The sequence below is a fragment of the Nicotiana tabacum genome, chromosome 10 (assembly GCF_000715075.1).
Source record: "Nicotiana tabacum cultivar K326 chromosome 10, ASM71507v2, whole genome shotgun sequence".
In the NCBI taxonomy this organism is placed as follows: Eukaryota; Viridiplantae; Streptophyta; class Magnoliopsida; order Solanales; family Solanaceae; genus Nicotiana; species Nicotiana tabacum.
In genome coordinates this window covers 115,695,880-115,713,221 of record NC_134089.1, presented here as the reverse complement: position 1 = coordinate 115,713,221, position 17,342 = coordinate 115,695,880, and the positions used below count along the sequence as shown (strand labels likewise).

At 37.2% G+C, this 17,342-nt stretch overlaps 2 protein-coding genes and 1 non-coding gene across 8 annotated transcripts; 2 read left to right on the top strand and 1 right to left on the bottom strand.

The window, feature by feature from the left end:
• The first annotated feature begins 1,116 nt into the window (after positions 1 to 1,116).
• Positions 1,117 to 14,100, top strand: LOC107816055 (polynucleotide 3'-phosphatase ZDP). Of its 6 annotated transcripts, none has more exons than XM_016641728.2 (12): positions 1,117 to 1,537; positions 2,997 to 3,056; positions 3,450 to 3,512; positions 3,598 to 3,642; positions 4,690 to 4,761; positions 5,119 to 5,175; positions 5,742 to 5,818; positions 12,298 to 12,379; positions 12,527 to 12,643; positions 13,223 to 13,344; positions 13,446 to 13,515; positions 13,859 to 14,100. In XM_016641728.2, the coding sequence occupies exons 1-12, from the start codon at positions 1,229 to 1,231 to the stop codon at positions 13,904 to 13,906; spliced, it is 1,122 nt and encodes a 373-aa protein (XP_016497214.2). In that variant the 5' UTR covers positions 1,117 to 1,228; the 3' UTR covers positions 13,907 to 14,100. The 6 variants fall into 6 exon arrangements, with proteins under 6 accessions (XP_016497214.2, XP_075079327.1, XP_075079326.1 ...); XM_016641729.2 differs by having other exon boundaries at positions 1,118 to 1,537; positions 3,601 to 3,642; XM_075223227.1 differs by lacking the exon at positions 1,117 to 1,537 and adding an exon at positions 1,638 to 1,795.
• On the top strand, positions 4,388 to 4,507 carry LOC142165635 (U6atac minor spliceosomal RNA). Its single transcript, XR_012696292.1, has one exon. It is a non-coding gene; the product is annotated as a U6atac minor spliceosomal RNA (small nuclear RNA).
• Positions 14,101 to 14,855: 755 nt separating the features above from the next.
• LOC107816053 (uncharacterized) lies at positions 14,856 to 16,910 on the bottom strand. The gene has a single exon (XM_016641727.2). The coding sequence runs from the start codon at positions 16,858 to 16,860 to the stop codon at positions 15,037 to 15,039; it is 1,824 nt and encodes a 607-aa protein (XP_016497213.1). The 5' UTR covers positions 16,861 to 16,910; the 3' UTR covers positions 14,856 to 15,036.
• Between the last annotated feature and the right edge of the window lie 432 nt (positions 16,911 to 17,342).

Here is a 17,342-nt window from a genome sequence, read left to right as displayed (position 1 = left end):
TCAAGTTGGAGTATTATTGAGTATGGTCCAAACTATGAAGCTGCTGTGGAGCTCAATCATGCCACCAATATTATGATAGCAGTCCTTATTCTACTATTCTTTCTAGTATTGTTGTGGCCTATGGAGCTTTCAGAGAAAACACAAGATTTTTATCATCACAACCCTGTCAAACGTAAACTAAACGTTGCCAACACACTGAATAATTCCTATTTTACTGAGTTCATGCTTTTGTGGAGGTATGTTACTGGAATGTTTGAATTGGTTTTCTCATTTAGCTTGCTGCTAATTGATTCTAAAATATGGCAAGCAAGGTCATATTAATATGCAAAGCATGTCAAGTTAATATATGTGTTACTATCTACTAAGAGCCACAATGACCAAAAATTTGATTGGCACATAAAGGGCACATAGTTTGGTCTAGTCACAAAGCATGCCTTGGTTTTGAGATAATGGGTTGAGAGCTCGCGAGTAACACCATTCTTAACTCGAACCTTGAGGACAAGGTTCTTATTTACGACGAAAGTATTGTTATGAACCAACCACAATCCAATGTCACACAAGTAACTATTGAGCTGAGAAGCATTTTTGGGCCGAGAACAAGTAATAGGGCCAGGTTAATTTAGGATCCATGTTGATTATTGGCGCAAAGGCGCTTCTATTAAAACTGGGAGTGGTCGGTTGTTTTGGAGGTACGCGAATATTATTGAGAAAAATGTCAGAGTCCTCTCACCCCCAATTCTCGTGTCTATCTTCTTATCTCCTTCTATTTGTGTATCTTTTCCTATATTCACAACTATCTTAATTTCAATATTTCCATTGTTAGCCTGCAATTTGAGTTTGGTTCGGCTACTAATAATTATAATAGACCTTAAGTTCTTACTAATATACTTTGAAATTGTAGTATTTGTTATATAAGCGAGTAACTATTGCGAAGTGCATTTAACGAAGTTTGACCTAGTTAATGGGAAGAATCGCGGCATGTACAATTCAATATCATACTTCGTTTTAATAAATATGAGAAGCATGAGTTATCTTACTTTTTGATTTACGGGACACATGCGTTTCACGCGTATTCTATATCGATTAGTAAATAAGGAATAATAAATAAAACAAACAACAAAACAAAAACGTTTCCATAGACCTAAATGTCTCTTATGAGAAGTTGGGAATAATTCAATGGCGGGAAAAAGGAATCTCTAGAACCTCCGATATGTACTCCTAAGTCCTAATGCCAAGCATAAGCATCCCCAGCTTCTTCAAAATTCCTTTTAAGAACAATTCAAACCCTAAATTTCTTCTTCTATTCCTTTCTCCAATGGCTTCTTCCGCGAAAGTCACAGTGGAGTACGCGAAATCAGGTCGGTCCTTGTGCAAGAAATGCGACAACAAAATTCCCGTGAAATCAGTGAGGCTTGGTTTAGTGACGAAACACGCTCAAGGTTTTGACCAGACGAAGTGGCATCACATTGATTGTTTTCCCTTCAATTCTGATTTTGTTTCCTCTGCGGAAGATATCACTGGATTTTCATCACTCCAGGTATAAATTGAACAAAAACTTTTATTTCATGCGTTGTCTTGTTGTTTCAAGCACTTTATGCCTGTGGGGTTTCTTTATTTGGAATGTATTCTCGCTGTTCACCATAAATGAATTTATGATTATTGACAAGGGCAAAAATACTTCAGTTAGTCGAGGCATTCTTGATTGATTTAGACAAAAGGTTTTCCACATGCAGCTTAACTCCGTCAATCTTGTTCAAGTAGTGAAGAAGATGAAGGAATGGAACCACACACTCAGGCAACTTTACAATTATTATTTAGTCATTTCATTTGCTGAAATTTTCAAACATTTTGAAAATATTTTCTTACTATGACAATTATGATTTGTAGTACTTTTATCTAATACAGAGCTTGTCTTAAACTTACATTTTTGAAAAAGTATTGTGCTTGTTTGACATCAGCTTCTGCAAAAACTGAAAATTGTGATACTCAAAGCCTGCTTCGCAACTGCTATATATGACATCTGGATAGAAAGAAATGCTAGGCTATATCAGAATAGAACAAAAACAGTGGCGCTACATGAACTGAAGACTGCTGTATGTATAAGAGTTAGCCACAGCCGAAAACTTTTTGGTTTTGTGAGATCTTTATAATAGAGGAAATTGGTTCTCCTGGGAGGATAGGGAATAGGGTGATATACTGGGCGGATGGGGCTGTTATTTCATGAAAGGTGAACTGGTTAGTTTGCCTTGTTCTGTGCAGTTATACTTGGTAATTAATAAAATTTCTTTAATTGCCACAAAAAAAAAATGAAAATTGTTTTGCAAAACAGTGTATGTTTCAAATTTCAAAATTTTGCAAGATGCAGAAGTTGTTTTTTAACTTGAAATTCTGTCTGACCTTTGCAAGCTACAAACCAATAATAGTGCTGTTTTTGACTTTGGAGATAAAAAATGGATACTAGAAGTCAATTTTTTCTTAAAAAAATTAATTCAAAAACAATTGTATTTCGCAAAAGATTCTTACAGAAAATATTTGCAAGAAATCATTCAAATGCCACTTAATAATTTCACTTCATCCCTAGGTGATGTGTGGTAGTTTTATCATGCAATCACTTTTTCCACATGGAATTTTGTCGTCAACTCGTTGTTTCAAATTGCATAATTAGCTCTGTTTATTGTCCATTCTCACCGAAAAAGAATAGAAAAAAAGTTTTTTTCTTTTAGTTGTATGTATAGGTGAGCATGGGCCAAACTGCCTTCAGCTAGAGCTACGTACAATTTTTTTTCAAAAATATGTTCTTAGTCGGCAAAGCGATTCAGAAAGTTGTGGACATGGTGGTATTCCACACCACCTGACTTAGATCAACTATGTTTCCGCCTTTTCTTGCCATCCTGATAAACAATAGTGCATTGGTTTTATTTGACAAATATCAGGTTTCTCGTTAAAGTGATAGTATTATTCGTTGTAGCTAAGTTTGTCTGTCTGATTTCATGCAGAGCAATGACAAAGAAGCTTTGGAGAAATTGATTAACAAAGAGCTTTCAGCTTCGCAGAAGGTGCAGTCTCATTTAATGTTTACATCCTGTTAGGCATTTTCAGTATAAGTATAAAACGCTTGTTACGGTAATATGTAAAGTGGAGGAGCTCAACTAGCAGCTTAGTCTTTCCGAATTTGGATAGGCTGAACTTTTCTCCCTTATAATTCCCACCATTTAAAATCTGAAGAACATGAGTTTGGCTGATTTGCGCTTCAAATCCTTTTCTGGTTTTCTTTGTTTGAGGAATGTTTCAACTTATGTCATACTAGAGATGAGTTCCCAACTCTCTTCGCCTTTTGCTTTTACTTCCTGAAGTTTGAAGCTTTGCCACTTCTTAACGCTGGGGTACCCAGTCAAGTAAGTCATTGTAGAAACTTCCCTCGTGCTAACAGTGAAGGAATTAATTCACAGGTTTCTGATGCAGACACAGATGGGATTGACAGGAAACAAAAGGAAACATCTGCACAAGTGAAGGTAAGTGCTAGTGAATCCGGTGTTGCCTGCTGCTAACTTATTTATTCTCACTCATTTCCTGCTTCTGGTTTGTAAAATAATTGAGAAGGAAGAATCAGAGCATGAGCAAAGCAAGCAAAAGCGACTAAAGGTAAATATTGCATTCTCCACTTGAAATTTCCAATAGATGCTTTTTAGATTAAAAGGAAACTAGAGACCCCAGGGCATTGGTTTAGTGGTAAGAGGGCAACAAGTGATGTGTTGGTTAGGTGCAAGTCATGGATTCAAACCCTGCCGTATACAAAAGCCGGGTATTAAGTTGATAAGGGTAAAGGGGCAATCCCATTATCTACCGAGTTTCAAGCCGTGTGCCATTGGCCCTTCGGGGATTTCTCCGTTATCAAATAAAGATTAAAAGGCAACTAGAAGCCACAACTTGTATCATTTTAGTTTCACAACTTGTTTAGTGAAACTTAAGCTTCATCATCTATGACATGTCAACAGGATAATGGGAAAGATGGGAGAGTAATCAGGAAACATATACTCCCTCTGTTTCAATTTATGTGAACCCATTTGATTGGGCACGTAGTTTAAGAAAAGAGAGAAGATTTTTGAACTTGTGGCGTAAAATGAGGCACATATATTTTGTGTGGCTATAAATCATTGCATAAAGGTAAATTGTTTCCAAATAAGGAAAGAGGTCATTCTTTTTGGCACGGACCAAAAAGGAAATAGGTTCACATAAATTGAAACGGAGGGAGTACATTTTTTGGTCTTTCTGAACTTTGTTGGCACTTGTCAGGGCAAACATTAACATGCATGTAGAAATCATCTGGCTGGTCCAGAATGCAAATATTTTTGTGGTGCTCTACGAATGCTGACAGCTAAATTTGTCTGTGTTCGTAGAAAGGAGAGATGGTTGGAATCTCCCCAAACAAGGATAGGGAAGACTTCGGGCTTTACCTGACAACAAAAATTGTCTACTTTTCATTCTCGGTATCCAACATTGAAATTGGCATTAAAATAAGCTTTATCCCTCCAGTTAACCATGAATGAATATGGAAATAATGGTTGACTTCATTGATTAATTTTTCCATATGTTCCATGTTCTTGCAGCATTTCTCTTTGTTTCTCTCCTTCTCTTTTTAGGTAAATTAACTTTCTAAGAATATGTCTTGCATGGCAAAATCTCTTTTAGCTGTCTGCCACTGATGAGGGAGCTGAGTTGGAGATAGCCTTCTCTACTTCTGATGTGAAGACCACTTATAAGGTAAAATATCTTGGATATGAAAAAATAGTAAGCCCCCTGTCCCCACATCACAGAGAAGTAAAAAGTGAATGGAAATTTTAGTTTGTACCTATTAGTGTCTTTTTCCTTATAGTTTTTGATTTGTTGTAGAATAACATTTCAGGGGCAATATTTTAACAAGTTGCTGCTTTTCGATTTAGCTGTTAGCTAATTGAGTGACCCCCTTAACCCCTTTTTTCGAAGATATGAAAATTGAATGATCTTTTTAGCTTCTGAGCTACCTAGTATTCCTTGTTACAGTTTTATATTGTCTTAGAATAGATCATGGATTAGATACGTGGCAGCAGTGTTTTAATGGAGAGCTACTTCTTAATCCAGGATGCCAAATTACCACCAAAATGGAGGGCATTTCAAACTATTATATATCTTGAGAAGGTTAGTTCTATTGGAGTTATGCTTGATTTTTTGACTATTATGTTGACACTCATGTTGTATATGGTTTTTGGTTGAATACATGAAGATCGCATTCTGCTGTTGGCGGTAGTGGGGCGGGCGTGTTGTTATTTAGGTATTTTAGACTATTTCTTCTTAGGATGCTCTTGTGTTTTTTTAATCATGTTGGTAGCTCCCTAACTAAAATGTAGGTCCTAGTATATAGATCAATTCTTTCTGATGTCCAACATCAGATAGCTGCAATTTCTCCCTCTCATCATTCTCATTCTACACTTAAAAAATTTTCCTTCTCCAGCTTTTTTGGGCATATTGCTTCACTTTTTCAGCTCCAAATATTATTTTACCAGTTTGCTCAGTGTTCATATTATGACTCTTTCATACTTAATTTTTGTGCTATTTTAAATAGTATAACCTAAAATGGGATGGAGGAGTATGAGATGCAGAGCTAGATGCACGCATGGCATGCAGGCTTTTATTCTGACACTGCTGTGGCTTGTGATCTCAATGATCTGACTTTTCTTTTATGTCATTTTTTTTGAGTTTTTTAGGATGACGTGCTTCATGCTTCACATAAAATTGCCGCCTTTGATTTTGATGGTTGTCTTGCCAAAACATCTGTGAAAAGGTATGGCTTCTTCCTGTGTTTTATAATATCTAAAACTCTTCTCGAGGTGAGAGAGTTTTTGACACATTGATTGACGTAATGATAAATTATTGCAACATTAAATGTTGTGTGATCGAAGCTTAAAGTAACTATAGGATGGAAAAATTCAAACACAACATTTGATAGAGAAGAATTGTCATTTTATGATAAGTCAAAATTTTTTTAATCGCCCCACAATACTGCCTGTATTACAACAACAACAACAAAAAACCTAATGTGATTCCACAAGTGGGGTCTGGGGAGGGTAGTGTGTACACAATCCTTACCTTTTCCTTGTGTGGGTAGAGAGACTTTCCTGATAGACTTTCGGCTCAAGGACAATTGAAAAAGGAGCAGTAACAAGTAGTACCAGAAACAAGATAAGATGCTAAGAAAGTTGATGCAAAAGAAACATCAGGTAGTAATAGAGATCTACAAATAAGAAAGTATGAAAATAATATCAATAGTACTGGTATGGGAAATAGATGTGCTCGACTACTTACTAACCAACTACCCTAATTCTCGACCTCCACACTCTCTTATCAAGAGTGATGTTCTCGGTCAGCTGAAGCTGTGTCATGTCCTACCTAATCACCTCTCCTCAATGCTTCTTTGGCCTACCTCTAGCTTTCTCCAATACTGCCTTTATTACAATCACAAATAATATAATAGAAGTCCAAGAAATGCATCCAACTATCTCTGCACAGAGAGATCTTCATTCCCCCCAAATAACCAAAAAAAGTGTAGGTAAAGAGCTCTAATTTTCCACTAGGGCGTTTCAATTCCTTCAAAAATATTTTATATTTTTTCTCCAAATAATTCAGAAGATGCATGGAGGCATTACTTTCCAAATTTTACTTTCTCTTCCTGATGTTGCTTCTCCTCCAACTTGTCAAAGTCTCTTTCACCTTTTCTGGAAGCACCCGAGCTATGTCAAAATGTGAGGAAATAGAACTCCATAAAGTACTAGCAACATCACAGAATAATAGTGCATGATCTGTGTTTTCCCCTTCAATCTTACACCTGCCGTTCTTTCTTAAGTTGTTGCTGTGAGAATGGCATCAAATTGCGACCCTTTGTAAAAAATTAATTTCTTTGGAGCTTTGGCTTTCTTAATAATCTATAGGAAAATCCTTTTCTTGTTGTGGGGAGAAACAAGGGTAGGAAGGCCTTATTAATTTCTCAACGAAGTTAAAAATTATTTGTTGGAATGTTAGAGGGATAAATAACACGGAGAAAAGGCGGCTGGTGGATCTTCTTCTGAGAAAGTATAATACAGACGTAGCATGCCTATCAGAAACTAAAATGAAGCAAGTGGATCAGTCATGTATCAGGCAGATTGGGGGTTCGAAGTGGACTGATTGGGCGGAACTGGGGGCACAAGGTAGAAGTGGTGGTGTCCAGAAGATGGAGCATGGAGCTGTTCAGATAAACACATAGGGCAACATACTGTGATAGGAAAACAAGAAGGATTTTATGGAAAGAGATGGGAGCAGTTTCTGAACTAATGTCTATGCCATGAGTTATAGGAGGTGATTTCAATGTTGTCAGATTTGAGGATGAAAAGATGGGAAGGGCTAGGAATACAAGAGCAATGAGGGAGTTAGTAGAACAATTCAGGATTTGGAATTGATGGATTTACCACTTCATGGAGGTCCTTTTACACGGTTCAGAAGTAATAGTAATCAATGTGCCTCAAGAATTGATAGATTTGTAATTTCAGAGAGTTGGGACGATCGGTTCAAATTCATAAAACAAACAGCACTGCCTAGAGTTACATCAGATCATTGCCCTATCATACTGGAGTGTGGAGATTGGAGTAAAGGGAAAGGCTATTTTAAATTTGAAAACATGTGGTGTGAGCACAAGGATTTTAATGGACTTGTGGAAAAATGGTGGAATTCATAGTGCATTCAGGGGAGCCTTGATGTGATTCTAGCAAGAAAATTGAAATTGCTAAAGAATGATTTGAAGAAGTGGAATAAAGAAGTTTTTGGTAACTTAGAGGAAAGGAAATCTAGGGCTATGTCCAGGTTGGAGAGACTGGACCAAGAAAGAGCACACAATCAGATTAATGAGCAAGTTGATGCTGATAGAATTTCTATCATTAAGGAACGGGAAGAAATTGCTATTGAAGAGGAGATTAGCTGGAGACAAAAATCTAGATGTTTATAGGTTGAACAAGGTGACAGAAATACCAAGTTCTTTCACAAACATGCAAATGCACACAAGAGGTTTAATACTATCGATAAGATGGTGATAGAGGGGAAATTGGTGGAAGATGAAAAGCTTATCAAAGATCATATTGTTAACTTCTATGAGAAACTGTTCTCTGAATCAGAGAATTGGAGACCAATGTGGGCAGAAGAAGAGTTGGAAAAACTTACAGAGGATGGAAAAGAATGGATACAGAGACCATTTATTGTGGAGGAGGTGGAAAAGGTTGTCAAGTTATTTAAGGGGGATAAGGCACCTGGGCCAGATGGTTTCAACTTTCAACATGTTCTTTTTTCAAAAATGTTGGAACATAGTTAGGGAAGATTTCTGGAGAGCAGTAGAGTGGTTCTATCGGGAAAGTACCTTCACCAAGAGCGTAAACTCAACTTTCATTGCTCTTATTCCTAAGAAAAAGGGGGCATTGGAAGTGAAAGATTTTAGACCAATCAGCTTGTTGGGTAGTGTCTATAAAATAATTGCAAAGTAGATGGCTGAAAGATTAAAGATGGTGATAGAAAAATTGATATCAGATAATTAGAATGCCTTTGTAAGAGTAAGGCAAATTGTTGATGCTGCTATGGTAGCTAATGAGTGTCTTGAATATCTACTCAAGAGGAAGATTAAAGGGGTGGCTTGCAAACTTGATGTGGAAAAGGCTTATGATCATGTTTGTTGAATCTGATGAAACAAATGAATTTTGGGGAAAGATGGATTGGGTGGATAAAATTCTGTATATCCTCAGTTAGCTTCTCAATTTTAATTAATGGGAGTCCACAAGGATACTTTAGTTCTCATAGGGGGCTATTATTTTTGTTGGCGATGGAAATACTTAGCAGAATGCTTTTAAAAGCAGAAAAGTCAGGGTGGATTAGAAGATTGAAAATTAAAAAAAGTGAGGGGGAAGAACTGTATGTCTCACACATACTCTATGCTGACAGTATATTGATATTATGTGAAGCTGAAAAAGAGCAACTCTTACACCTCATAGTAGTACTACTAGCTTTTGAAGCTGTCTCAGGATTGAAAGTGAACTTGGCGAAGAGTAATGTGTTTAGTATTAATGCCGAGCATTGTATTGATGATCTGGCAGATGTTTTGGGTTGTAAGGTGGAGCAGCTACCAACCACCTATCTGGGCCTACCACTTGTAGCAAAAAAGAATGATGCAAAGATGTGGCAATAGGTCTTGGATAGATGTAGCAGTAAACTGGTGCCGTGGAAAAGACAGTATTTATTTCTTGGTGGTAGGCTTACACTGATCAATAGTGTGATGGATGGTATGCCTACTTATCTAATGTCTCTCTTTAAAATGCCAACATCAGTGGAGAAAAAATTGAATACTATGAGGAATAAATTTTTGCGGGAAGGTAATAATGATAACAAGAAGTTTCATTTGGTCAAATGTCAGGAGGTGATGAAAGAAAGGAAAGGAGGGGGATTAGGAGTGAGGAATCTAAAGATGCATACCAAAAGTCTTTTAGTTAAATGGTTGTAGAGATATAATTATGATGAGAATAGATTATGGGAAAAGGTGATAGATGCCAAGTATGGTATGAAGGACATGTGGGCTCCTCGTTCAATTAAATCTTCTTCAAAACGGGGAGTGTGGAGAACAATTAATAATCTTTGGAATGAGTATAGTCAGTTTGTGAAATTTAAACTTGGAAATGGTAATAATACCCTGTTTTGGTCTGATATTTGGTTGGAAAATGGAAGTCTTAGATCAAAGTTTCCTAGTTTATATAGTTGCTCTATTAACAAAAATGGAAGAGTGTCAGATTTCTATTCAGGCACTGGCTGGCAGCTAATCTTCAAGAGGGGCCTCAATGACTAGGAAGTGGATGAATTTTCTCAATTGATGCAATTATTGGATAATGTTAGATTGGAGGAAAACATGAGAGACTCATTAATCCGGGCAGCAAGTAATGATGGTATTTTCACAGTCAGCAGTTTTTATAGCTTGTTACAAAAACAAAAAGGGCTTTATCAATCAAGTTGGCCATGGAAAGCAATATGGAAGTCAAAAGCACCTATTAAAGTAGCATGTTTTGGTTGGATTGCAGCAAAGGAAGCTTTTCTAACTCAGGAGAACTTGCGGAAGAGAGGTTTTGTTCTATGTAACAGGTGTTACATGTGTGAAGAAGAGGCAGAAATAGTCAATCATCTACTCATCCATTGCAGAGTAGCAAAGCAGTGCTGGGAGCTCTTCCTAAATATATATGATGTCAAGTGGCAATGCCTTCTAGTCTATAGAGTTTGTTGGAGACATGGCAACAATAAAAAGTGGCAAAAAGTCAACAGATAGTATGGAGAACAATTCCTCTGTGTGTTCGGGACAATATGGTTGGAAAGACACATGATTTGCTTTGAAGGGGCAAGGCAGCATGTATCCAGGATTAAAAATAGATACTTATTAAACTTGTATTTCTGGTGTATAAGACATGTAATGGAAAATATGGAACAATATATAGATTTTCTAGAGGAGCTAGGAGGAATGTAGTTGCTTTGTTGTATTAGTTTGGATGTTTGTAATTTTGTACCATCTTGGTACCTTTTAATAAAATCTTACCTTATCAAAAAAAAAGAAAATCCTTTTCTTGTTAGTCCTTTCCATATGGTTTTACCATGTCCCACTCAAAATCTCATGAATATTGATTTTATTGAGGAATTCCTCCATGTCTTCCATTTCCGATCTTAAATAGTCTTCTGAATGCTATGTCCCAAGATATTCCAGCCGCACTTCTTCGCATCAAATCCTGTTGCATTGGCTCTTTACTCCCACTGTAGAGTAGGATTGTGGAAATATTCCCTTTAGGGTAGCTCCGTGCATCTTGCGCATGCTAAAACCATATACGTTTCTCATCCCCATGTGAAACCAATCTAATGCGAGAAATCTGCCAATCTTTTCTTTATTTTTTTCCAGAAACAAGCTCCATAAGAGTTGTGACATCTTTAGTGTACCAATTCTATTCAGTACTTCCATAGTTTGCTGCAATCATATTTGTCCACATAGCTTCTCCTTCATCTGCAAACCGTTGTTTAGTCTGCTAAGCAAGCAGCAATATGGAGGAGAATAAGTAGTATCCCTTTACATTTAAATCTTTATGGGATGTCACAACTATTCTACCTAGTGGAGTGCCATGTTACTTGATGGGATGGGTATTCTATTATTCTAATTTGAGATTACAATGTCACGCCGTCATAATAACATAGATCTTGTTTATTCGTCTTGAATTATTCGGTGAAGTTGCGATTAGAATCTACTAGTATTATTTTTCTTGTTCAATTATTTCTATTGAATTTATTCTGTCCTTCATCTGCAAACCGTTGTTTAGTCTGCTAAGCAAGCAGCAATATGGAGGAGAATAAGTAGTATCCCTTTACATTTAAATCTTTATGGGATGTCACAACTATTCTACCTAGTGGAGTGCCATGTTACTTGATGGGATGGGTATTCTATTATTCTAATTTGAGATTACAATGTCACGCCGTCATAATAGCATAGATCTTGTTTATTCGTCTTGAATTATTCGGTGAAGTTGCGATTAGAAATCTACTAGTATTATTTTTCTTGTTCAATTATTTCTATTGAATTTATTCTGCTTATTTTTGTTAGATTATTTAGTGTGTTGAAACTTTTTGCAAGTCTTGATGGATAGAATTATCTGGTACCTATGCTGGTGAGAGTTAGCAGGTACCATGTAGATTAGTCGAGGTGCGTGCAAGTTGGACCAGACACCATGGTTATAAATTTATATATATTCCACTTTCCCTGCAGTGCTCAAATAAGAATGAAATGTTGCCAAAACCTATGTTGCAAATAACGATCCCCCAGCCTCTGGGAAGGTCACTACCTTCTTCATTTAACCAGATGTTACATACTCACACACCCAAAAGGCTTCACCAAGAGAGAAAGTAACTTTTGCAGGCACCTTTGTGAAGTTAAGTTTTGGTTTCAATTACCTATGTATTAGTGGATAGCAAGTCAAATTCTCACATAGGGGTATTGATTTAAAAATTTGTGACTTCAAGGTGTACCTTTTTCCTTCTATTGACATCAAATAAGCAAGTCTACCTTTACATCCCCTCTCTCTCCCCCTCCCTCTCCCCCCCCCCTCTCTGTGTGTGTGTGTCTCTTTTTTGTTTTGGATGAACTAGATATATCAATGTCATAAATATATAGGAATTCGACAAGTACCTTTACAGCCAAACTTTTCATGTTGGTGAGAGTTCCATTTTTCTTAGAGTTGGTGCAGATGCTTGGTCTCTGATGCATCCATCAATCCCAGAGAAGCTGCAGAGCTTGTACAACGACGGCTATAAGCTGGTAGACATCCTTTTCTAGTAAAATCTCTTCATAACATGTTTAACTCATATGTTCCAGTATAAATTCACTTGGGGGGTTTGAAGTATGTAGGACAAGTTCGTTGTGTTCTCTGCTGGTTAGCCATCTAATTTTAATTAACACAAGCAGGTAATATTTACCAATGAGTCCAACATTGAGCGGTGGAAGAACAGTAGGCAGGCAGCTGTGGACTCGAAGATTGGACGACTTGAACAATTTATCAAACTTGCTGGTGTTCCATTTCAGGTGGTTTAATCTGTTTGTGCGTGTCTCAATTTTGGATCCAGCTAGTGTTTTTTCTTAGATGTTTCAAAGGTTATATCTCTTTCAGAAGGTGCTCAATGTAGCTGATAATTTGCTTATAAATGCCTGTGTGATTTTCCCCAGCCCCTCCCCCAATCAGAGGAATGTCAGAGGAATGGAAAATGGGGAAGAAAAACAAGGCTCTCATTTGAAATTACTATTTTTCACAATAATGCTTCTGCGAATTGGTTTGATGGATCCTAGTTTCACAATTCAATTTTTCTAGTAGTTCATTCCATTTCTGCACTTATCTCTTCCTTGTTTCCGATTTGTCTCCTTTTTGCTTTCATCAAATAAGTAGAACTTTTCACAGGCTCACTGAGGTAGGATCTCTTTATAGCTTTTTTTGGTTGTTGGTGATGGGTTGTGATTTTTGTGTGTATGTCGGGGGGAGGGGGGGGGGATAACAAAAGTAGATCTCTTCATAACTTCGTAAATAATGAAAGTAGCAGAGAGAAAATAAACAACAGCATTTTTCTGTATGTATATTATAATGCTTATTTCATAGCTCTGTTGATGCAGGTGTTCATTGCTTGTGGCTTGAGTAACAGTAAGCCAGAAGATCCCTTCCGCAAACCTAAAATAGGGATGTGGAATATTATGAAAAAGCAGTTCAATTTTGGAATTTCCATTGAGATGGATAAGTTATATCCTCTTCCTTGTTCAATAGCCCAATTATAAACTTAAGTTGTATTGTTTCTAATGCTTGTCAAAGCTAATAGAGCTTTGCTTATTGTCATTCTAGATGTTTTTATGTTGGTGATGCTGCTGGCAGACAAGGCGACCATAGTGATGCTGACATTAGATTTGCGCAGGTGCCTGACTAACCGGCTACTTCACTGTCATTAGATGCTGATTTTGGTTGCATGCTTATTTTCAACTTTGCTTTATATGCCAACTTGATCACCTCCCTGCCTAACTGACTGCTCCATTGATGTGCGTGATTCTTGGTTACATATGGTTCAGAAGCTCTTTTCAAAATGCTAACCATATCACAAACATTTTTGCATTAATAATCAGCTGCATAGTTGATTTTTCTTCTACAAGGAAAAAGCGCTTTTCTTCCCATCCCCCAAAATGGCACCCCATTAGTCCCCAAGTGCACATCTTCAGAACATGCAAAGTATAATATGGGGTTCTACTGTTTTTTGTTTGCAGGCCATTGGACTAAAATTTTATGTTCCAGAGGATTTCTTTGGAAAGTAGTTTACTTGCGAAGGAGCCCTTTTTTGTGTGACATCGACTATAGTAGAAAAAGATTATCTGAGCTCAGGTCGGAGAGAACAAGCTAAAACTCCTTCCCTACAAATGGGGGTTGCATTGTGTAAATAATACTTGGTTAGATACCTTTGATTGATTTGCAGAAGATTTTTCTTATTTAAATTATCTTCCATTTTTGTTTTCTGCAATTATTCTTCAAGAATCAAGTCTGCAGAGATGCATTGCTTGGAAATTGGTAGTCTAATTTCTTAATACAAAACTGACGAATAGTTTTAAAGTTATGAATATTTCTGATTGGTGATGGGATGTTGAGGCAAAAAATAAAATATCGTGACATGGGCAGAAAGGATTAGTTTAGCGGAGTGCCGTGGAGCAGTTGGTAGTGCAATTTCTTTTAACTTACCTTTTGACTAATGATTTCATTACTAATCTTTATAAATCCAGTGTTTAGCTTATATGTAAGCTAGGACCACTGTTTTATACCGCAAGTCAAAAGTCAAAACGGGGATAATCGTGTTTGAAACAAGTTTATTTTAAAAATGGTTTTAGAAGCTCCAAATTTCCGCTTAGGCGGCAATTGATAAGCGAATGCCTTCGTGCCTGTATTCTGTGAAGACACATGGGGTTGGTTGGTAGGATATATTAGGGAAAATAATGCCTGAATTTGTGCTTTATGTTAAACCCTATTTGGCATTGTCCTATGTATAACTAATATATAGCAAATAATGTCATGGTTTTTACTTTTTAATGTATGGATAAGTATGTATACTATATAGCATTATGCAATGCATGCTATTTTTAATACACCAAATCAAGCAATGGATAAAAAATAATCCTAGCATAACTAATTTCTTCGTACTAATATCATATTCAGCACTATTCTTATACCAAACGACCCAATGATGCCTGAACAAGCTGAACTTCAGATCAAAACTTCGCGTCAATATAGACTGTCACAGCAAGAATACTCTTCGTGAGATTGAAGAGTCAGCTTTCTGCCTCAAATGACATTATACAAGAAAATAACCTGAGTAACAATACATTCTTTTCTGCGTATCATATCCAATGTAATACAAGGAGTACTTCTTTTTGATCCTTTACCCAATTGCATTACCTCATTTCTTCTGACCAATCTCGCCTTCTATTATTGCGTGTCTGGTCAAAACAATTTCCTTCACCAGATTCTTGTAAGTGAATGGTCTAACTGCAGCTCGCAAGAACAATTCAGGAGGAGTTTTACCTTTCTTAAGTTTCCTTCTAAAAGGACCAAATCCAAGATTCTCCCACTCCTGTGGGCTAACTTTGGCTCTAACACCTCTCATTGCTAATTCATCTCCATCATTTTTCTTTGCTTCTTCTTCCTTCATTTCCATTGCCCTTATATTCTTTTCATAAAATTTCGTAGATGTCTCCATATATTTCTTGGCAAACTTCTCCATCGCTTCGTTACTACCCAATGCCTTCTTAAATTCCTCATCCCAGAATGTAGCATCCTCTTCCTGACTTGAATCCTCATCCTCCTTGATACCCAGCTCATCATCTTCACTTACTCTTGCATCCAAATCCACATCATACTGACCCTCATCTTCATCGCCATCTTCACCATCTTCATCGTCCTCAATCCAGTCCACTATCTCGGTTTCCCCCTTGTTATTACTACCATAATCATCATCATCCCCCTTGTTATTACTACCATAATCATCATCATCCGGTGCATCACATCCCATCTCCATTTCCTCCAACTTCGCCTTCCACTCTTTCGTATAAGGATGCAACAACATCACAGGATGATTGTTCAACAAGAACCCTAAACACTTGGACTTCTTTTCATCATTCAACTTCTCATAAGCTTTAACCACATCATCCACAAAAGCCTTAGGATTCACTCTCACAATCTTACACAACCCACCAAAATAAGTACATAATTCAACCCACCCATTATCATCCTCCAATTCAAACAAAAAATCCTGCTCACTTTCTGGATCAAGCAACGGCGCTAATGCCTTAAAAAAGTCATCTTGAGGCTCAAACCTACACTGATACACAGGCCTCTGTACATATACAATATCAGGTCTCATCCATGCTGCACATTGTGTGATCAATGACCTCGCCTTATTCCCGAGCCGCCCCATCAAATTCCATTTATCCAACCTCTGATTCCCAGCTTCAACTGCAACTTCAGACACCAAAGTCCATTGTTGCCAAGGCACATCCGATATCCTCCACTTAGGATGCCTAACAAACACCCAAAAGTACCTAAAGCCCACATTTTTATCCATTGCATCCAGTCTATTCTGAAATTCCTGAGCCATTTCATGTTGCTCTATCTTTTCCCACTCTTCTTGGTCCTTAACTTCACCAATCATCGATACGCATTCGTCCGAGAATCGGCCACGAATAGGCTCACCTAAAACAACTCCACGCCAAGAATATGGGCCAAATTGACCATATTTATACCAATCAAACGGGTTTTTGAGATTTGGGTCGTCTTTTTCCATGAACCTAACCATTCTATCATAACCTAAACCAATCATTTGAAGCTCTTCTTCAGAGAAATTATCGGGGTAGTTTCCGTGAGGGTTCTTAAGCCTGTAAAAAAGGCTTTCTGCTAATTTCTTGCTTTTCCGGCGAGCATTTCTCTTAGCTTGTCGCCGGAACTCGGCGCTTCCCTCGATGCGACCTGTTGATGGGCCACCAGGTTTTCCTTTGCTTCGACCGGCAAAAGGTCGGATGTCCGTCCGGCGATTGTCATTTCGCCGGAAAATTATGGGTTCCCGGTTGTGGGAGTGAATAGAGAGAGGCTTTGGAGTTTTGAAGGTGGATGGAAATTGAGGTAGTGTTCTGCGAAGAGGGTTGACGAGTTGGGCGAGAGATGGTGATTGAAATGTTGAAAGGGTAGGGTTTAGGGTTTTAGCTATGGACAAATTCTGATTCTGCATTTTTCCACAGCAACAGGCGCAAAGGAGTGAGCTGTGCTGCTTTATTGGATAATGGGGGTATTTAACCAGAGAAGATAACAAATGAAAAAGAAAGATAGGTAAATTACATCAATAAAACAACTCCATAGACCATAATAGAGATTTTTTCTCCAAACTAATTAAGTAGATTAACTTAAACAGAAGCATAATGAAGTGGTTAACTATTTTCTTCCACAGATGAAGGCAAAAATGAGGATGATTTTGTAGCACGTTTCAAATACTTTCCAGTTTTATGTCAAATCTCTCAAGAAATTTTTATTTTTACATGTAAAAAATTTGAAACTAAAATGTAAATATCACATTTTCTTCTATTTAAAATTTTCTATTAATATGATAACAATGACTTCAAACTTGAGAAAATGTTATTTTAAGGAAGAAACTTGAGAGTACTATAATCCTTATGAGGTATCTTTGGAATTATTACATTGTTTTGTTGACATAGC